Source organism: Solanum tuberosum, unplaced genomic scaffold, assembly GCF_000226075.1.
Source record: "Solanum tuberosum cultivar DM 1-3 516 R44 unplaced genomic scaffold, SolTub_3.0 scf00155, whole genome shotgun sequence".
In the NCBI taxonomy this organism is placed as follows: domain Eukaryota; kingdom Viridiplantae; phylum Streptophyta; class Magnoliopsida; order Solanales; family Solanaceae; genus Solanum; species Solanum tuberosum.
In genome coordinates this window covers 293578-313083 of record NW_006239081.1, presented here as the reverse complement: position 1 = coordinate 313083, position 19506 = coordinate 293578, and the positions used below count along the sequence as shown (strand labels likewise).

The 19506-nt window shown below is 34.5% G+C and overlaps 2 protein-coding genes and 1 long non-coding RNA gene across 3 annotated transcripts; 2 read left to right on the top strand and 1 right to left on the bottom strand.

Annotated features, from left to right (window-relative positions):
* Nucleotides 1–789: 789 nt before the first annotated feature.
* LOC102595014 (protein CONTINUOUS VASCULAR RING 1-like) lies at nt 790–8087 on the top strand. Its single transcript, XM_006353400.2, has 7 exons — nt 790–1044; nt 4083–4135; nt 4993–5102; nt 5388–5555; nt 5638–5735; nt 7485–7611; nt 7770–8087. The coding sequence occupies exons 1-7, from the start codon at nt 913–915 to the stop codon at nt 7850–7852; spliced, it is 771 nt and encodes a 256-aa protein (XP_006353462.1). The 5' UTR covers nt 790–912; the 3' UTR covers nt 7853–8087.
* A 1569-nt stretch (nt 8088–9656) lies between these two features.
* On the top strand, nt 9657–12690 carry LOC107061678 (uncharacterized). Its single transcript, XR_001474146.1, has 2 exons — nt 9657–9738; nt 10919–12690. It is a non-coding gene; the product is annotated as an uncharacterized lncRNA (long non-coding RNA).
* A 1012-nt stretch (nt 12691–13702) lies between these two features.
* Nucleotides 13703–18821, bottom strand: LOC102594463 (chloroplast processing peptidase). The gene is made up of 5 exons (XM_006353399.2): nt 18242–18821; nt 15909–16046; nt 14589–14675; nt 14206–14273; nt 13703–14108 (listed from the first exon to the last, which is right to left on the bottom strand). Exons 1-5 carry the CDS (start codon nt 18719–18721, stop codon nt 13967–13969), a joined length of 915 nt encoding a protein of 304 aa, XP_006353461.1. The 5' UTR covers nt 18722–18821; the 3' UTR covers nt 13703–13966.
* Between the last annotated feature and the right edge of the window lie 685 nt (nt 18822–19506).

Genomic DNA, 19506 nt, shown 5'->3' with positions numbered 1-19506 from the left:
AAGCGTGTATCGATTTTGTGGTGCATCTATTGTTTTTAAACTCTGGATTTGCCTTATGTCTAGGTTATTAGAGATTTTCCCTGCATAGACAATTGAGTTAATGGTCAAAAACACATTCGAACTATTATTTTTTTGTGAACTGTTAGATGTTTTATTTTCCTACATAAACTATCACTATCTATGTATTAAAACACACCTTAAAGCTGAATATGTCAACTATCAGTTATTCCCAATTTCAATCTGAACCATCACCATCTACTCAACTAGGTATGTTTTATTACAGTGATATTTCAGGAAAAAAAGAGAATAATAAGTAATTTGGGACGTAAAGATCAAAAAACAAAAAGGTGATAGTTTCATATGGTTTTGACCATTATCTCTACACAGTCCAATATACTCATTGACGTCTAATCTTGAAATGTGCATCACCGAAGAGTTTGAAACTTGACTCTTCATCACGATGATAGATCCAACTTTCAATTCATTCATAAAATTCAGATAGTCATAATCAATATATAAAAGTCAGGAAAGACGATCCGATGAGTTGGCATAATATGATTGGAGCCAGCTCATCCATCACTCATCAACATGACAAAATTTCCAACCTGGCCCAGCCCAAGTCAAACCAATACCTCATCAACATTATAATCCATTAATTTATGTAACTAAATATAATTATTAATAAACTAATAACTTTTTGGCAAATTCCTCTTTTGTCCCCATTACCCAACATTGCCTCTATCACCAAGCAATATATAATATTATAAATTATATATATATATAATATATTAAAAAAAATTATTAGAGATTTGAAGAACTGTTACAGTTCTAAAAATCTGTAGAAAAATTCACAGAAAAAAAGAAGAATTTATAAGTAAATTTGGAGATGAGAAATTACTCAATTAGAGGATAATGGCAAATTCTAACAGAGATCGTGAACTTCTTATTCCGGTGGCTAACACCGGCGCCGGCGACGATGGCGCCAGCGACAAGCCTTCTTCTTCATCATCATCCTCCTCTTCTCACCATCACTCCGGACGCGAGGTTAATTTCGTAATTTTTTCGAATTTTAGGGGAAAAGTTCGATGCATTTAGTAAATATGTTTGTTCATTTTTATGTGTGTTATTTGGGGGAATTTTGTTAGGGTTTTAGGGAGATTTGGTGATCTGATTTGTTTCGGTTAGCTGTTTCTTCTGGATTTGTTGTGTGTGGTAGTGATTATTGTTGTTTTAATTGTGTAAATTTAAGAGTTAAGAGTTGCTGTTTAAGAATGGAAAGTATTTATAGAAGGAAAGAAATAGATCTTTGCTATGAGCATAATTTAATGTCATGTTGGTGTTTACTTATTAAGAGAGCAAAGTTATGGAAAGGGGGATGCTGGAAAATGAAGCAATTTTGTTGATTTTGTACTTTATTTAAACAACAACATATACCCAGCATAATTGCACAACAAATAAGGAGAAATCACATAGTGTTTTTTTGTGTCTGCTGAAATTTGAACCTGAAATGTGACGGTTCTCAATTCCCGTCATTGATCTCTAGGCAACTCCCTTGGGTGCTGGTCTGGGGCAAGTTTATTACTTATGACCTTAGAATGGGTTAGTTGAAATGTGTTACTGCTACAGAATCTACAGAAATTTGATCATAGAGACTGCGGAAAATTTTGCTTGAATCCTTGTTTGATGTTAACTTTTCAGTGTGTTTATTTATTGTTTCTTGCCACATGAAAATTTATTTTGTGGAATGAGAGGAAACTAAATACTTAGCAAGTTCAGAAGAACTCAACATAATTAGTTCATGATAAACTCTGATAAAGATAGAGTTTTTACGGTAGGAGAAGACTCAGGTGGGCTACAACCTTCAGTCTTTCTTTTACTACCTCTTTATGATTAATATATCAAAAAGGTAATACATTTGTAGTATATTAAATTATTAAAGTACGTATTCTCCACTTCGGTTTGGTGCTGTGTGTTGACGTCTTACATATACGAAGCTGAAAGTCTCTAAAAGCTTCGCATATTATTTCCTGTTGGGTGTTAGAGACCTTTTCAATCATGTTTTATGTTTTTTTGACTACCAATATGTGCTTTACTTGATGACATGACCCTGTTACATAGGGTGTCTATCAATTTATGTGTGTACGTTTATGTATGTGATTTTATGTTGCATATAGGTTTTGTGCATGTCTTCCTGGAAACGACCTCTCTACCCCAAATGTAGGGGTAAGGTCCACGTAAACCACACCTTCCCTATACCCACCTTGTGGGACTACACTGGTATGTTGTTGTATAAGACTATAGGTTTTGTGTACAAATCTATAATATACTTTGATGATCAAAAGTAAAAATTAATCTATACAATATATTATTCAGATGTCCTACACTCAGTTTTCATGTGTTTGAGATCTGTTGGATGTGGCATTCGTGTTTTTGTCTTCATTGCATGGTAACATCTATGGCATGCTTCATTTCTACATCTGATGATAATCCTGTCTGTCCGTGTGCTAGATCGCATTGGAACGGGTGTTAGAGTGATCAATTTAGGCTTAATTTGTTGTGTCATAATATTTGGATGAGTATACTAGTAAGTAGCATCTAATAGTACCAGCTAGGTGGAGCATGGGAGTGATGCTTGGTGATCCGTATGAGCAGTGAGGAACCACAATGAAAATAATGATTACATATTGGTGGAGAAAGTAATCGGTATGGAGTAAAATAGAGAAAACTATAGCAAGAAATATTCTACTGTACCTTCGGTTATATTGAAAGATATATAGCGCCCTTAAAAGATATAGATTGCTTGCATCAATTACGGTAAACGTAAAACATTTTTGTTGAGAAATATATTTTTAACTAGTTAATATAACAAAAGCCTAAAAGAATCCCATCAATTTTTCCTGGAAAATGTATTGTGTTAAATTGATAGCAAACCCCGTGTATAACTTTTCACATGCACCATCTTGATAAGTTGATTAACTGTTACATTACCTGCAGTGTTGCACTGCACATAATTGTAAAAATTGTACTGCCTTTAGCTTCTGCAGTAATGTTTTATATGCTGTTGGGCTTTAAATATCTTGTTTGTCTCTTTTATTCATCTTTTTTTTTGAGAAAGTTAACATTTTATAGACAAGATACACCAATAGTGTATTCTAGTAGTAGTTACATCTGGGATTTACAGTAAACAAAACCAAAGAAATCTACCACCTATATCCCTCCTAAACTATCTAGAAACTGAGTAATATCCTCCACCTTTTTGGGGAGTACATAGTTACACCAAAAAAAAAAGGTTATAAGACAATTCAACTTCAGACTTTGGAAAGGGATGCTCTTGTTTTCAAAACATCTTTGGTTCCTCTCCCTCCATATTGTCCACCAGATGCAAACAGGGACAATCTTCCATCTCTCTTTGTGGTCGGACAAATTTCCTTCACTATTCCATCGTGTTAGAGCTTCGGAGGTATGCCTTGGCATGGACCAACTGATACCCCTTAAGTTAAAAAACACCTGCCACAGTTTCTCTGTCACTCTACAATGGATGAAGAGATGGTTTGTTGTCTCTATTTCTCTTTCACAAAAAAAACATCTGGAACATAATTGTCTTCCCCTTTTCATTAGATTGTCCTGAGTTAGTACTGCTTGTCTGGCTACTAACCAGGTGAAACAAGCCACCTTGTGAGGTACTTTAACTTTCCATAGTTAAATTCATCTTTGCTTTTTGACATTTACTATTCTTATCTCTCCCTTCTTCTCGACTTCTCATCTGATTCCTTCTACTCTTTGCACTGTCTCTCTTCCCTTCTCTTGCAGCACTAGTCCAAATTTGATAATAGTGCCAAACTCTGTTGTCATAGCTTATAACTTAGTTTACTTGCTATTCATATCTTAAGCTTAATTTTGTAGTGACTGGACCTGGTGTCATAGCTTAACTTTGTTTACTTTCTATTCATATCTTAAGATTAATTACTGGACTGGTCACAGTGACTATCATTGTACTGTTCCTTGACTCCTACTTTCATATTTTAAGCTTGAATTCTCTTTTCATTATCTGACAAAAGCTGTATGTTTTTTTGCAAATGCAGACTTTCTCTAAAGTTGTTAGGAGCTGGGCTTCTAAGAAATTCATGACTGGATGGTAAAAATGGTTCTCTTCTCGTCAATCTTCCCTTTGATCTAGGCATAGGCTGTATCTCTTATCTGGTTCCATGCATTTAGAAAAATAAAGTTTAGGAAGAAACAACAAAACGTCACAAGAATGATTTTCAAGAACTAGTTTAGCAAGGGGTCATGCCCTAGCCCTACAGAGTAACTGGTCCAGGCTTCTACTACCTACTTTCTAGCTTCTGTTACAAGGTTAAGGTTTGCACCTTCCAAGGTCCCTTGATGACTTCACTACCCACTTTTAGCTTTTGTTTCAGAAGACTGAAATAGAAGCACTTTTCGGCTAACTGAACTTAGACAATTAATCTTGGAACAGCAAAAAGCATTAGAGTTGTTGTGAGGACTTTGATCAGCTGTTAAAACAAACTAGAGGTAAGGCTTGTAGTTACACTGTTCCTACCATGTAATAAAACAACAACAACTACTATGCCTCAGTTTCAAAGAGGTTGAGGTTGATTATATGAATCCTCATTGACCATACTGCCCCATTTAACTCATCATGACCCGCTTTTGTTGGCAAATATGATTACAGGAAGACAGTAAAAATCCTTCAGGTAACACACAAAAAATAGTGTTCTTCTTTCATGGATTATGCTGTTGAGCTTATACTGAGTAAGAATCCATGTGATGAAAGTTTTCAAAATAAACTTGAATAGGAAGCAACTAAACGTCTAAACCAGTCCACTTTGCTGCTTGTAAGTGTCATGGGAAAATAGTAGCAGGATATGCTTATAAACATTGGTCTTTGTCTTCACTGTCAGCTGTGATTAAGAAACACGTTCTCCCTTACCCGTTACCTTTCTAGTGTTACTCACTCACATCCTGTTGCAGTGTCATCCTATTTCCTATTGCAGTCACCTTCTACATAACATGGTGGTTTATTCATTTTGTGGATGGCTTTTTCTCTCCAATCTATGCTCAACTTGGAATTGATGTTTTTGGTAAGCATTTGCCCCTTCTCCATGAAAAACAACTAACTTTATCCCTATGTTATTAATGGCACCGACTCATTTCATGGTGTCTTTAAATAATGGCCTTTATCTCTCTTTGGACATAAAATGCAAAGTCATGCTAAAGAAGAAAGCATTCCAGATGAATTAGCAAATAGTTTTATGTAAATGTCAGCCATATTAGGTTAAGGCTCTTTTCTTGTGATATATTAGCAGTTCATGTTGGTGATACTCTTCTTTGGAGATGACCTCACTTTCTATGGTTGTTCTGATCAGGTCTTGGATTTATGACTTCAATCACTTTCATTTTTTTGGTCGGGGTGTTCATGTCATCATGGTTGGGGACTTCTGTTTTGGGTCTTGGGGAATGGTTCATCAAAAGAATGCCATTTGTTCGGCATATATATAATGCTTCAAAGCAAATTAGTTCTGCCATATCTCCAGGTATGCTTTATGGATTTTCAGTGTCATACATATTTAGCTTTTAGTTGGAGAGTGATGATTGATACATAACCTCCTACTGCAGATCAGAACACACAAGCTTTCAAGGAGGTTGCCATAATAAGGCATCCTCGTATTGGTGAATATGCCTTTGGGTTCATTACCTCATCTGTCGTCCTGCAGGTATGCCAATGATTACGTGCGTTTTTTTGTATTCTTCAATAATAAGTATTCAACTATCAGCTTTTCCTAGACCGTTTTGAAATTTCTTATTACATGGTGGGCATGTGTAGCAATTGTTTTCGAGAAAATGGTCAGATTTGCCCCATTACTATGCGAAAAGGATCATACTCCCTCCGTTACATTTTCGGTGCAAAAATGCCCCTACCGTTATCCAAGTAGCTCAATATGCCCCCTTTCCCTTAGAAATGTCCAAGGTGGACATTCAATTCCACATGACACTTAACATTTTGGTGAAGTGGACACCACGTGGCATGCCACCTCACCGGTCCTACCCATTTTATCCCTTCCCCCCCACAATTGATTTATACATATTAATTTTGGGATCATGTGGAACTAAAAAGATATATATTGGATTATCAAATAGCTGGAAAACTGAGTGAACAGTTTGTTCATATTACAGCTATTTCCCGAATTACGACTTTCAACTATAATACACAAATTAAAAACAAAGAAGGAACTACAAGAAAGTGAAAAATATAGGAATCTTGAGAAATCAATGATTTGAAATGTAGTTACACTACCCATTTTTACTCTTACTAGTGTATGTTATATTAAAAGCATGAAGGCCTTTAGCGAAATGATGTTAGTCTTTTTTACCCTCGCGAGTGTATTTGAAGTTGGATATAATTGCAACTATGCATAAACCCTAATAATATATTTTCTACAAAACAAGCTCCATGCAAGACTTGTACGATAACATATGTGAAATATTTCATGAGGCTAAGGTAATTTATACATAATTACAATTTTATCCAACTTCAAATACACTTATGGGATGCGAGCGACTCTCTGTTCCCATTCTCCACCGGGTCATCAAGTGATTGCGAAGGGTAAAAAGGATGAACAACATTTCGCTAAAGGCCTTCATGCTTGCAAAATAAATACTACCAAAATGATTCAGTGGTGATATTACTCAACTCAAGCCCGTTCTCCAAGATTGATATGGTGATGATTGATGAATAAGAACCTCGTCAAACGGTTAATAATCCTTCAAAAAATTTGTTTCCCATATAACGAAATGCAGCATTAATTACCCCAATTAAATTATAATTCATATATACCAGCATATCCTCTTGCATTATTTGTAGCTGTTATATATATGACGTAAGAATAAAATAAAAATCTGAATATATCCGGCTTTAAGCATGCTTTGTGAGTAAATGGACGAGAGTTGGGATGGGTCTTTCGTATGAGTAAATGCTCTTCCAGTTTCTTTCTTTAAATTGAAGAGTTGAAAATTTCTATGGTGAATACGGTGGTGATCATATTGGTGGCAGTGACGGTGAAGGGGGTGGAAGAAAAAGAATGTAAAGGGGTTACAGGATTATGTGGTATTGAATATCCGCTTTGGACATTTTTAATAGATGAGGAGTATTGTTTGAGCTACTTTGGCAACGGTAGGAGTATTTTTGCACCGAAAGTATAATGAAGCACAAATATGATCCTTTTCGCAAAGTAAAGGGGTAAATTTGATTTTTAAATTTTGAAAGAGGAAATGGGGGAGAATCGAACCCTCACCAACAAGGTGAAAGTCCGGTTATCCAATCAACTGGACTACTTAGATTCCCTTATGGGTAGCGTTATGATCATATATTCCTGCTGTTGGAAAAAATTATGTACAATAGCATCTTTCATCTATTTTATTTTGAAATTCACTTGTGTGCTACTTTGTCTTAACATCCAATCCAGAACTATTCAGGAGACGAAGAGCTATGCTGTGTGTATGTTCCTACAAATCATCTTTACATTGGTGATATATTCCTCGTTAATGCAAAAGATGTTATTAGACCAAACTTGTCTGTCCGTGAAGGGATAGGTAAGAGATCTTTTCATCGTCAAATTCTCTTGCAAATATATGCATTGAGTTTTGTTCTATAAGCGAGTGCCTTTTTCCAGTATCAGTCTCTTGAAACTATCATGCTCATGCTCATGGTTAAAGCACTTTCTGACATGCTCTTTTCTCCTCTTTTGCAGAGATTGTTGTATCTGGTGGCATGTCGATGCCTCAGATACTGTCAACACTGGATCCAGGAAGTATTCAAGTCGATAGAAGTTGACCTTACAGAAACCACATCTGATAAAATGCTCATCAGTCATCATTTTTTCCCCTTTTTGTTCACGAAAGCTTTCTTTCTTTTTTCATTTTCTTGATATTTGAGGTGTTAGATTCAGGTCACTTATGTGATAACTATGCTGCAGTGTAAAATGTAGGTAAAGTAGCAATGGTTTGAAAAAATATAGTTGGTTGATAATTTCAAGTTAATAGGTTTCTCTCCTCTTGCTTAACTCCTATTTAATGTGTTATATAATACTTATATTAGAATGTTATTAACCTATTAGGGCGTGTTACATGAGAGGATACTCAATTTTTCTATGTTCATTGATCAAAATGTTCGAAAAATATTTTCTCTAGATAAATAAGATTCTTAACAATTTAAAAAATGATTTATTCTTTTTTTAGTGAAATAGGGAGAACAAATTCCACAAGTGAATTTCACGTTGATTGTGCCCTCCTCACTCACCAACAACACATCTTATCTTCACCCCTATCACCCTAGTCCGCATCCCCACCTTACATAGTATTTGTTTGGGGAAATTACGCGGATAGGCAAATATATATTAGTTAATTAGCTAACATAGTTATAGTTTCCATTTCCACTCACAACTTAATTTTAGCTATAATTACGTTGCATCTCTCCTATCTTCCTCTCTCTCACCTCTCTCCTCTTTTATACATAAACAAATACAAATTATACATATACATATACAATTATATGACAGATATACAAAGACAATTATCCTCCATCGCTTGCCTCTCTCCTCCCTCTCCCAATCTCGCTCCCAGATATACAAATACATATATATATACCAGTTACATATTTACAATTATCTGACAGATATACATATATAATCCGTCTCTCTCCACTCTCTGCCCTCTCTTGCTCGCCTCTCTCCTTGCTCACCAGATGTACAAATACATATGTATACCAGTTACATATATACAATTATTTGACAAATATGCATATACAATTCGACAGATATACATATACACTTCGTTTCTCTTCACTCCATGCCCTCTCTTGCTCGCCTCTCTCCACCCTCTAACATGTAGCTGTGAAACATATTAACAAACTATAACTATGGAGCATAATTGAGTTTATTTTAGTGGCTATTTGTGAAATTTCCTCAAATTTTCTAGATATATATATACTGAACACACGAAAATAAGTAAGAAATTCACTTATTTTCCTAGAAAACATTTTCCGAAGTACCGAGTGCACATCCTTAGTAATAAGCCTTATGAATTTTAGCCCAGTAAGAACCCAAAAAATACGAGGAACTTTCGCAAATAGCCACTATAATAAACTTAATTATGCTCCATAGCTATAGTTTGCATATTTACGGGTTGTAGCTACAATTTAAGCTGTCTCGTTTGTATAATTTGCAGGTTTATGTAATTCGCGGGTAGATTTGTATAATTCAGTTTTTTTTGTATAAATTTGAAATAACGAAATTATACAATTACAAACATCAAAAGTGTAAACAGTTATACAAATTTTATTATACAAATTCCGAATTATACAAAAGATACAAATTCCGAATTATACAAACGTGTGAATTATACAAAACCAAAAAGCTGAGCCGTGTAATTATAGCTTAAAGTAGATCGCGAATTGTAATTAAGGCAAACTATAGTTATGTTAAGTAATTAACTAATATATGTTTGCTTATACGCGTATTTTTTCCAAAAAATATTGACATATGAGCCCACAAGCCCATAATTTTAGCGATTTCTTATCGGCCCGCTTCAAATATAGGCCCATCACTAAACCCTAGCTTCCGCCATACGTCTCTATATAAACTACCTTCGTTCTCATTCAGTTCAATCACTCACTCTTCTGTTCTGATCTAGGGTTTTACAGCTTTCACTTACTCCATAAGAGTAAGCTCTGCCCCTTCGAGTTTACAGTTTTCAGTTTCTATTAGATTTGTTTGTTTTCATCTAATTTCCTTTGGCCTATGATTAAAATTCTTAAATATAGACAAGCATATGTCTGAATTTTCATCATGTTGAATACCTAATCTTCTCTATGAGGCCAATTACATCTATTTTTTTTTTTTATGTTTTTCTATCCAGATTTCTACTTTTTGTGCTCAATAATTCAAACAAAAAACTGGGTCATATGATGATTAGAAGCATAGTTCAAATGAAATCTATGTGATTACAAAACTTCTTTTTTAGTCTTTCGCTCCTATCTGATGACTCTTTTTATTACTATTAAAAATCTGATTTTTAAGCAATTAATTGTTGTATTTTTTTTGAAAAATTGAAATGGTTAATGGACAATGACGATTTATCTATTGGTCTCGTTCGTCGTAATGGTGTTTAAACCACCTTGCCGACCATTCTGATATATCACCACCCATAAACTGAGTCCTATTACTATACCTTTTTTTTTGTTTATTTTTCAATTTAGTTCTTCGTTTCTGGTGCTGTGATGAAAAAAATCTTGTGTCGGAGGCTTTTTGTCGCTGATGGTTTACACAACCCTCTAAGAAGTTCTGAGCACTTTTTTTGTTTTCAATTTCAGTATTTTTTCTGATTATTTAGTAGTAGTAATTGAATGATAAGTAATTTATTTTGAGGATGAATGAAGTGATGATAGAATTCATATGTTAATTCACTGAATTACATTTTTATGATGTTAAGAGTGAATCCCGACAGGTTCTGATCGTTTATTAGTTAATTAATCCTCCATTAATTGTGATTTTGCTTTGTTAATTTTATGTCTTGTGGGCAAATGATGAAATTTTTATATCGTAAATGGGTAATTTGCGTCTGAATCTTTCTTTGATGTTATAACCTTGGAGAACTGATGCCCTTTAAACTTTTTACTTTGCATTTTGTTTTCATAATGCCAATTAGCAGAGCAAAGGTGTCTTTCACAAATGACACACATTTGCATTGAAGGTTGGCTATATATATATAGCGATTCTCCGTGCCTTTCAAGCTTTTTTCTCGTATTGATTACGGCCTCGAACAAATTGCTACATTTTCTCCCTTCACTGTTGTGCTTATTTGGTACCTTAGTTGCTTTGTTTTTAACGTAGACAATTTGCAGAGCAAGGGTGTCTTTCAAAATGACATACATTTGCATTGAAGGTTGGCCATATGTATAGCGATTCTCCGTGCCTTTCAAGCTTTCTTCTCGTATTGATTACGGCCTCGAACAAATTGCTACATCCACCAATTATTATGGTACATTTATCTATAAATTTGGTTATATAAATGACTTGATCTTGACAATGAGTTTGTATTATCTAATTTTAGTTTAAGTTTCTTAATTATGCATAAACTATTAAATTTGTGATCTTAGTAGTTACTCTCTGTAGTAAATTTGTTTATTATCATTGGCCGATGATTAAATTTCTAATATAGACAAGCATATGACTGAATTTTCATTATGTTGAATACCTAATCTTCTCTATGAGGCCAATCATATTTTTTCCATATTGTTATGCTTCCTGTGTTCAATAGTTTTATAAAAATAGTTTTTTTTTGTGTTGTCATTGTTTATAAACGGGTCATATGATGATTAAAAGCATAGTTCAAATGAATTCTTTGTGATTATAAAACAATCTTTATAGTCTTTCGCTCCTATCTGATGACTCCTTTTTTATTTGTGTTAAAGGTATGATTTGTTTTTGAAAATTTTGAAAGGGTTAATGGACTATGACGACTTATATCTATTGGTCTCGTTCGTCGTAATGGTGTTTAAACCACCTTGCCGACCATTCTGATATATCACCACCCATAAACTGAGTCCTATTACTAAACTTTGCTATTAATTCTTTTATTTTCCTGTTCATTTTGAGATGTAATGGTTATTTTTTACTTTTATGGTGCTTTGATGAAAAAATCTTGTGTCGGAGACTCTGGTCTGTGATGGCTTACACAACCCTCTAAGAAGTTCTGAGCACTATTTTTTTTTTATTTCCAAACACGGAGTATTGTTTTTCTCGCAAGTATTCAATTTTTTAAGATTATTTGTTATGTTAATGTCTTGTGAGGAGTAACGAAGTGATGATAGAATTCATAAGTCTGTCAATCCACTGAAATACATTTTATGATGTAAAGTGTGAATCCCGACAGGTTCTGATCGTTAAGTGAATAATCCTCCATTTACTTTTCCTTTTTGCGCTTACTCATTTTTGAACTTTAGTTTTATGGGCAACTGATGAATCTTATATATCGTAAATGGGTAATTTGCGTCTGAATCTTTTCATTGATGCTATCAACCTTGGAGAACTGATGCCCTTGAAAAATTTTATTTTGTATTTGAATGATTTTGATGTGGGCTAGTAACTTTTGGATGATTGGTCTGATAAGAGTATAGGAGTGGGAAATTAGGGTGATCAGTGATGGAGTGTAGGCCTCCCGTGATGTGCCCTTGTTTCCTAGAGAATGGCAAGTAACTAATGTGGGATCGTGTAACCGACATTGCAATCGATGATGACAACCCTTCCAATACGATTCAACATCGGTTACTTTTCTACCAACTAAGTTATGCAGCTGTCTTGGAGATTGTAAGTTAACAGGCAGTTTTTTTCTGGGATTTGATACATTTGGTCCACCCATGTTGAACCAAAGAGGAAATGATGTGTATTTATTGTCATCTGACTTGCATTCCATATGTGGATGTTAAAGTGGTGAATGATTCATTATAACTGATCCTCTCAGTGTAAGTTGAAAATATCGTTTTGATTATGTTAAATATGTTCAGAAGATTGCTTATGAAAAGTATTGTCTTTTATTTATTTGTGATCATTGGCTTGTTGTGTAGTTTCCTAATTCACCAAAGAAGATGCAGCTGATAGATGTAAATTTAGAGTTTGAGACGTAGCAACAGAAAAATTCTATTGGAAGGCTTGTTAGTTGTAAATTATACTGATGTATTAAAACCTATGTCAGAATGTAACTGGCTCCATATTTATTTGAAAGTTGTAAATTTTAACCAAAATTGAAAGGTAAATGTAATGCAAATTTACAAAAAAATTACAGGTTTGAAATATTTATTGACAATTTTTTCACCGAGGAAGTTGGCATCACCCTCTTGGGCGATTATTATTGACTATTGTAAATAGTTGCTTGAAACCAACAGTCACAAATGTAAATTGTGACTGGGTTATTATTATTGAATATTGTTAGTAGTTGCTCGACTTTAACTAAATTGTGACCAAGTGAAGATTGCAAAATATTAAGAACTTGCTAAATTGTAAAGTGGTGTTTAAAAAAATGAAGTTTCTTTCTCTAGAAACTTGTATAAAATTAATCAAGTAGACGACATATATCTTAAGTGCTTATTTGTGCACATCAAAAGTTAAGGATTATAATTTTCAACTGACGTTAAGTTAAGAGTCATCTTTATGTGTTAATACCTTAGTTATGCATAGATTACTTTTTATGCATTGTTTGATTTGTTGTATTAAAAATAATATGCATAGTTTAAAAATATTAATTTACAAAATTTGGCCAGAAAATTGAAGTCTATATGATATTTTTTTAATTTTAAAATCAATCAATCTTTTTTTCATTTTTTAATTAAAAGGTATTAAAGTTAAAAAGATAAAATAATATAGGTTATCATTTTGGCTATATTCTGGCCAAATTTTTTGGCCAATATGGTGGAAATAAAAGATCTTTAACCACCACATCTATTAAATTTCTTTGCATTATTAATGCCTAGAAGAATACATTCTTCAATAACTAATAGCATGAAAAAATATACCAAACAAGGGATTACTATTACAAAGAGCTAATGCATGCATTATTTTTGCTAGTACTCTACGAACAACCCCTTAGCGTCCACTGGATATCTAGAAAATCAAAAAAAAAAAATGGCAGATGAAAGTATACCAAGGCTTGAATACAACCAATGACAACATATCCAGTGAAATTTTACAACTGGAATTTGAAGAGGATGTGTACAAAACCTTACATCCTCAGCTCAAGTAAGTCAAATGCCTGCTAATATACATTACATCCTACCTCAAAATAGACATATTACACTACTATGCCAAACAATGAATAGATAATCACTTTTACATTTTCATATCAATTCCAAACAGAAAAGAAGGAATTGTGACTTTAAGTTTTCAGGCTAAATAAGTTATTGAGGCACTGTTATATCACTTGTACTCTCCTGCTTGTCGACAGCACAACCTTCAGGAAGAACTGTTCCGCCAATTCTTTTTGGAGGCCAATACCGAAATATGGACCTGCCTATTATGTTCTTCGCAGGAAGTGCTCCCCTGATAAAAAAAAATGATTCAGATGTAAGATGAGCATATTTAACGAACTAGCAGTTTATAGAAGACGCTGCAACTTTTCAGAGAGCGGAAAACTCACCACACATGGGAATCATAGCTGTTATTCCGATTATCACCCATAACGAAAACTGAATTCTCAGGTACACGCTGCAGTAAGACATGGATAAGAAACAGTAAGAACAGTATGCATTCTTACACTAAGAAATTAAACAACAGACTTTGGCCACAATCAATGTTGTCCCACCCGTGTTGGATCCTCCAAAATGCACTACTTTTGGACAATCCGACACACATATATTGATGTTTTATGAAGAGTCCAAGCAACATAGCCCACTGCTATGATGGTTTTAGGTAGTCAAGTCTGGATGAGCCAATATTTTTGTTTATTCGAAACTTCCTAAGAAAATGAATTGGAGGAAAGCTGATTGTTGAGTTAAATGAATCAGTAGAAATGGAACATACCACTGGTGTCATTTCGTATTTGGGTGCCTCGTTTATAAAATCTTCATTTCGCGCAACTCCATTTACGATCAGCTTTCCTTCATGAACCTGCACTACCAAGAATCACCAAAATATTTCCTTATATATTCCTGGCAATTTGGCCATATATTTGGTAATACAAATTACTCCTCCCCCTATCCAAAATAAACCGGAAGAAAGACATAAACCAACGATTTAAATGTATGGAGATTCATCACGGAGAGGATGAGAGGGATCTTGTTTTAGTAAATGAAAGGCAGACTTCCCTTGACCATCCTTTTCTATATTCGGATTTAGAACCTAATTATAACACTTACACAGGTTGAATATTTGAGTTATCTTTCGGATGTTTAAGAATGAATAAATGAAAGTAATATTGCAAAGTCTAAAACAGGATTTCAGTTAAGTGGACAGTATCTTCCATAATTGTCTCTGAATCTGAACCATTGTATTTTATTAAAAAAAGAGAGGCGGAGTTCAAGTTTATGATTAAAATGGCGGATTTTATGGCTTAAGAGAACTAGCAGAATATTTCAAGGCAGCAGAAGAAACATACATAGCCTTAAACAAAGATGAATATTTTTGCTAGCTTTTTGGTGCAACCTGGAATTGTATGTCATGAAGAAGCAATCCTAGACACAATAGAGGATCTGCACAATCTGTAATTACGTTTGTGGCACAGCTTAGTGCACGAATTTATATAATCTTTGGTTACTTAATAAGAAAAAGGGGAGCAATTAGATGCCAAAAAACCTTGTTGAGGACTATCTCATGAGTGGAACCAAATGGCGGAGAAGCATGCAATTTGACAACGCCCATTGATGTTGCAATTCTATCATAGACCACTTGGGTAATGCCGATGGTTATATATCAATATCTATGTAGCGCTATTGGAAAAGATTCGAAAAAGACATGATAAATCAACAGAGGGGGAATGGCGGAGAGAAGATACATTACCCAAACTGAGAGTTTTTACAAAAAGGTCTGTTCCCTCAATATACTGATTGGATCGACAAGGTCAGTGTATGGTTTTGACAAAGAGATAAACATGCAGATATTGAAAGACTTGACTCTTGTTGGTGAGAGAGAGTAGCAGAAATGAAATACGAGGGTATTATCACCCAAAGGCATTCTATCAACCAATTCAGCTGCTTCTATAGCCATTTAGGTGGGGTGAGGGAGACTCAACAAAGCATGAAATAGTGGTGGCTATGAAATACCAATTGATCAGTCAAATCAAGCAGTTCAAGTCCACAGCAATTAAAATATAGTATTATTGCTTCTATTATCTAGTGAACTCACCTCGACAATATCACCTTCCTTTGCAACAATCCTCTTGATAAAGACATCGTCATCCGTGTATCCTACCTCCTGAAGAACTGGTGGACTTTTGAATATTACTATGTCATTGGGACATGGCTTTCTAAAATAGTAACTGACCTGCAAACCACAAGATCGACATAGTTACGAACAAAAATGACTTCAAAATAATCGATATAAGATGGAAAGAACAGACTCTACAGGAGGTTTAAACTTTATTTCAATAAGATTCTGTAGGAGGCTTAAGCATATGTTCATACCCTCAGCTAGTCTATGATTGCAACACAAGTACACATATCATTAACTTCAAACACTAATACAAGAACGACGATGCAATTTGCGGGTAGTTCTCTTACACCTAGTAAAAGGTGATTTGATGCACCCCCAAGGCCTAGCTCAAGTGGCAAAAGGTGGAGGATTTGTGGCTTAGGTCGCAGGCCCAAGCCCCACACCACGCAAAGCGAAGCCTGGTATTTAAGTGGAGAAGGGTAGAGGGGCGGGCCCATTATCCACCGATTTTAGAAGGCTGTGATTGGTCCAAAGGGCAGGTCACACACGGATTTCTTGGTTATCAAAAAAAAAAAGGTGATTTGATGCGCCCCCAAGGCCTAGCTCAAGTGGCAAAAGGTGGAGGATTTGTGGCTTAGGTCGCAGGTTCAAGCCCCAGACCATGCAAAGCGAAGCCTGGTATTTAAGTGGAGAAGGGTAGAGGGGCGGTCCCATTATCCACCGATTTTAGAAGGCTGTGATTGGTCCAAAGGGCAGGTCACACACGGATTTCTTGGTTATCAAAAAAAAAAAAAAGGTGATTTGATGCATTTACAATTGATAGTAACAGCAAATTGATCACTAATCACTAAAAGTTACTACAATCCTAAAATCATATTCAAAGTTAAACTATTTCATATTTTAACGTCTATACTTTCTGATACTGACATTTTCATTTCAAATTCAACATTTAGGTCCAGGAGGGACCAAGAAGCATAAACTCCACAACAATATTGTACTCTACATTTCAATTGTCTCCAACAATTGATTCCCTTACATTTCAGTTTGTCCCCAACATCCAATGTTGGAAACTAAATCAACTGTCACTAGTTTATTCAGAAGGATATATTCAGCAAAAGAAGTGTCCAACTTATAAATCAATTATGCTTCAATCTTGAACTAGTCGGCGTTAGCTTATATAAACCACTCGTAATTTGATGATTCATCATAGTTAGGCTGTCTTTACACTACTTCAACATACTTCCTTTATCCAAACTTGAGACCGACTATCCTAAGCAAAGTTGAACTTCATTGGCATCCAAAGGTACAAATTCACAAACATATAGTCAAAATAAAACAAATTACTTTTCAGCTACAAGTTTCCAAATCAATTGTCAACTGTCACTATTTAAATCAGAACAATATATTCAGCAAAAAGGTGTCCAACTTTATCAACATCTTATATAGAGTATCAATTATGCCACTATCGGAAACAACCTCTCTACCCAACAAAGGTAGGGGTAAGGTTTACATACATCCTACCCTCCCCATACGGCCATACCCCACTTGTGAGACTACACTGGGTATGTTATTGTATTGCTTCTATCCGAAACTAATCGGGTTCAGCTTAGATGATTCATCACAGTTAGACTAGTTCAACACTGGCATTCAACCTACCTTAAATCTCCTCCTTTACCCAAACTCAAGCCTAACTATCCTTGTGAAGTTCAACTACATCAACAATAACAGCAACAACAACACTACTACTATGCCTCAGTTCCAATATGAAGTCAGTTATATGAATCCTCACTGCTTCACTTAAGTTTAACTCATGTCAAAACAACAAATTCACAAACATATAGTAAAAAAAAAAAAAAAAACTTTACTTTTCAGCAACAATTCTATCTCCACAGCAAATGTGGGATACATGGACAAGGAACTACAACAACTATTACTACTACTAATGTTGCTTCTGCTGCTGCTGCTGCTACTACGCCTCAGTCCCAATTTGGGGCCGGTTATATGAATCCTCACTGCTTCATTTAAGTTCAACTCATGTCAAAATAACAAATTCACTAACATATAGTCAAAACAAAACAAAAATTTACCTTTTCAGCTACAATTATATCTCCAACATAAGATGTGGGATACATGGACAAGGAACAACAACTACTGCTACTACTACTGCTGCTAATACAACTAATGCTAATACTAATACTCAGTCCCGATTTGGAGTCAGGCAATATGAATACTCAGCTCATATAAGTTCAACTCATGTCAAAAGAACAAATTCACAAACATATAGTCAAAATAAAACAAAAATTTACCTTTTCAGCTACAATTCTATCTCCAACATCAAATGTAGGATACATGGACAATGAAGGTATAAACCTTGGTTCAGCCACAAATGACCTAAATGCAAGTGATATAGCCACTGCCACAAAAACAGTTTTTGCATCATCTGAAGTAATATTCACCCATTCTGGCAAAACCCCATTTTCCTTCTCAGATTGCTCATCATCTCCACCACCACCACCACCATCTCCGCCGCCGTCACTGCCTCCGCCGTCACGGTCCAAAACCGTTTTTGTCTCATCTTTAACCCCTTTACACTTGAACCTCTGATTTTGAGATTTGCTACATCTAAAACACTTGAAAGTTAGAATCTTTGAGGTTTTTATGAAAGATTTGAAATGGGTGTCATTGAATTGAAGGGTTTTAGATAAAGGGTTGGAATTGAAAGGTGAAAATTGTGGGGATTTTGAAGGTATTGAAGAAAATGGAGAGAGGAACTGTAGAGTTATCATTGGATTTAGTGTAACTTTTTTATCTGCAACAATTTTACAGAGTTTCTTGATTCCTATATGTGTTGAATTCGAATTGGTAGTTAATAACAATGAGTTCTTTCCTTTTTCAAGAAAAAATTAGTGCCCGAATACACACTTAAACTAATATAAAGTTGAATATAAAGGTACATGCATTCTACTTGGCATTTTACGATAAGTGTATTTCATGTAAATTATCACGTAATATGCAACGTAGGATGCATTTAGCTATTTGTTCAACTTTATATAAATCTGAGTGTCTATTTATGCACGTTTAAAGTTGAAAGGCATAAATATTAATTGAAATCAAGTTAACATCGTGTTTGGATGATTGTTACCTATTGTATTGTTAGTTTAAATACAATGTTTGTTTTGATTGTAACTTAAATTTTATTGTATCGTTTAAATTCATCGTTAGATAATGACAAAAAGACCAATTTTATGTAACGATAGATTTGGTGTGATCGTGTCGTTACCTTAACATTTTCTTCTCATTTTGTCTTTGTTTATTATTTAATAATTATATTTTATCTTTTATCCTACCTTTTCATAGTATCTCTACCTCATATCCAACTTCTTTTGTAGGTTTATCATTCAAATTATAGACCAGTAGCATTATGTAATGACGGAGAACGATACAATATATTCAAATAATGTATTCATTAGAACAAATACAATACAATGATATATAACAAAATACAATAGAATATATTATGAAACATTACGTAACAATCATCCAGCATACTAATTGCTTCTTAAATTCATTC

Excerpts from the sequence above, each read along its gene's own strand:
- LOC102595014 (XM_006353400.2), top strand. The coding sequence starts at position 913 with ATGGCAAATTCTAACAGAGATCGTGAACTTCTTATTCCGGTGGCTAAC. Across the intron at positions 5,103-5,387 it reads ACTTGGAATTGATGTTTTTG|GTCTTGGATTTATGACTTCA; the intron begins GTAAGCATTTGC and ends TGTTCTGATCAG. Across the intron at positions 5,556-5,637 it reads TAGTTCTGCCATATCTCCAG|ATCAGAACACACAAGCTTTC; the intron begins GTATGCTTTATG and ends CTCCTACTGCAG.
- LOC102594463 (XM_006353399.2), bottom strand. The coding sequence starts at position 18,721 with ATGATAACTCTACAGTTCCTCTCTCCATTTTCTTCAATACCTTCAAAA. Across the intron at positions 14,274-14,588 it reads AATACGAAATGACACCAGTG|CGTGTACCTGAGAATTCAGT; the intron begins GTATGTTCCATT and ends GTCTTACTGCAG. Across the intron at positions 14,109-14,205 it reads AGCTATGATTCCCATGTGTG|GGGAGCACTTCCTGCGAAGA; the intron begins GTGAGTTTTCCG and ends TTTTTTTATCAG.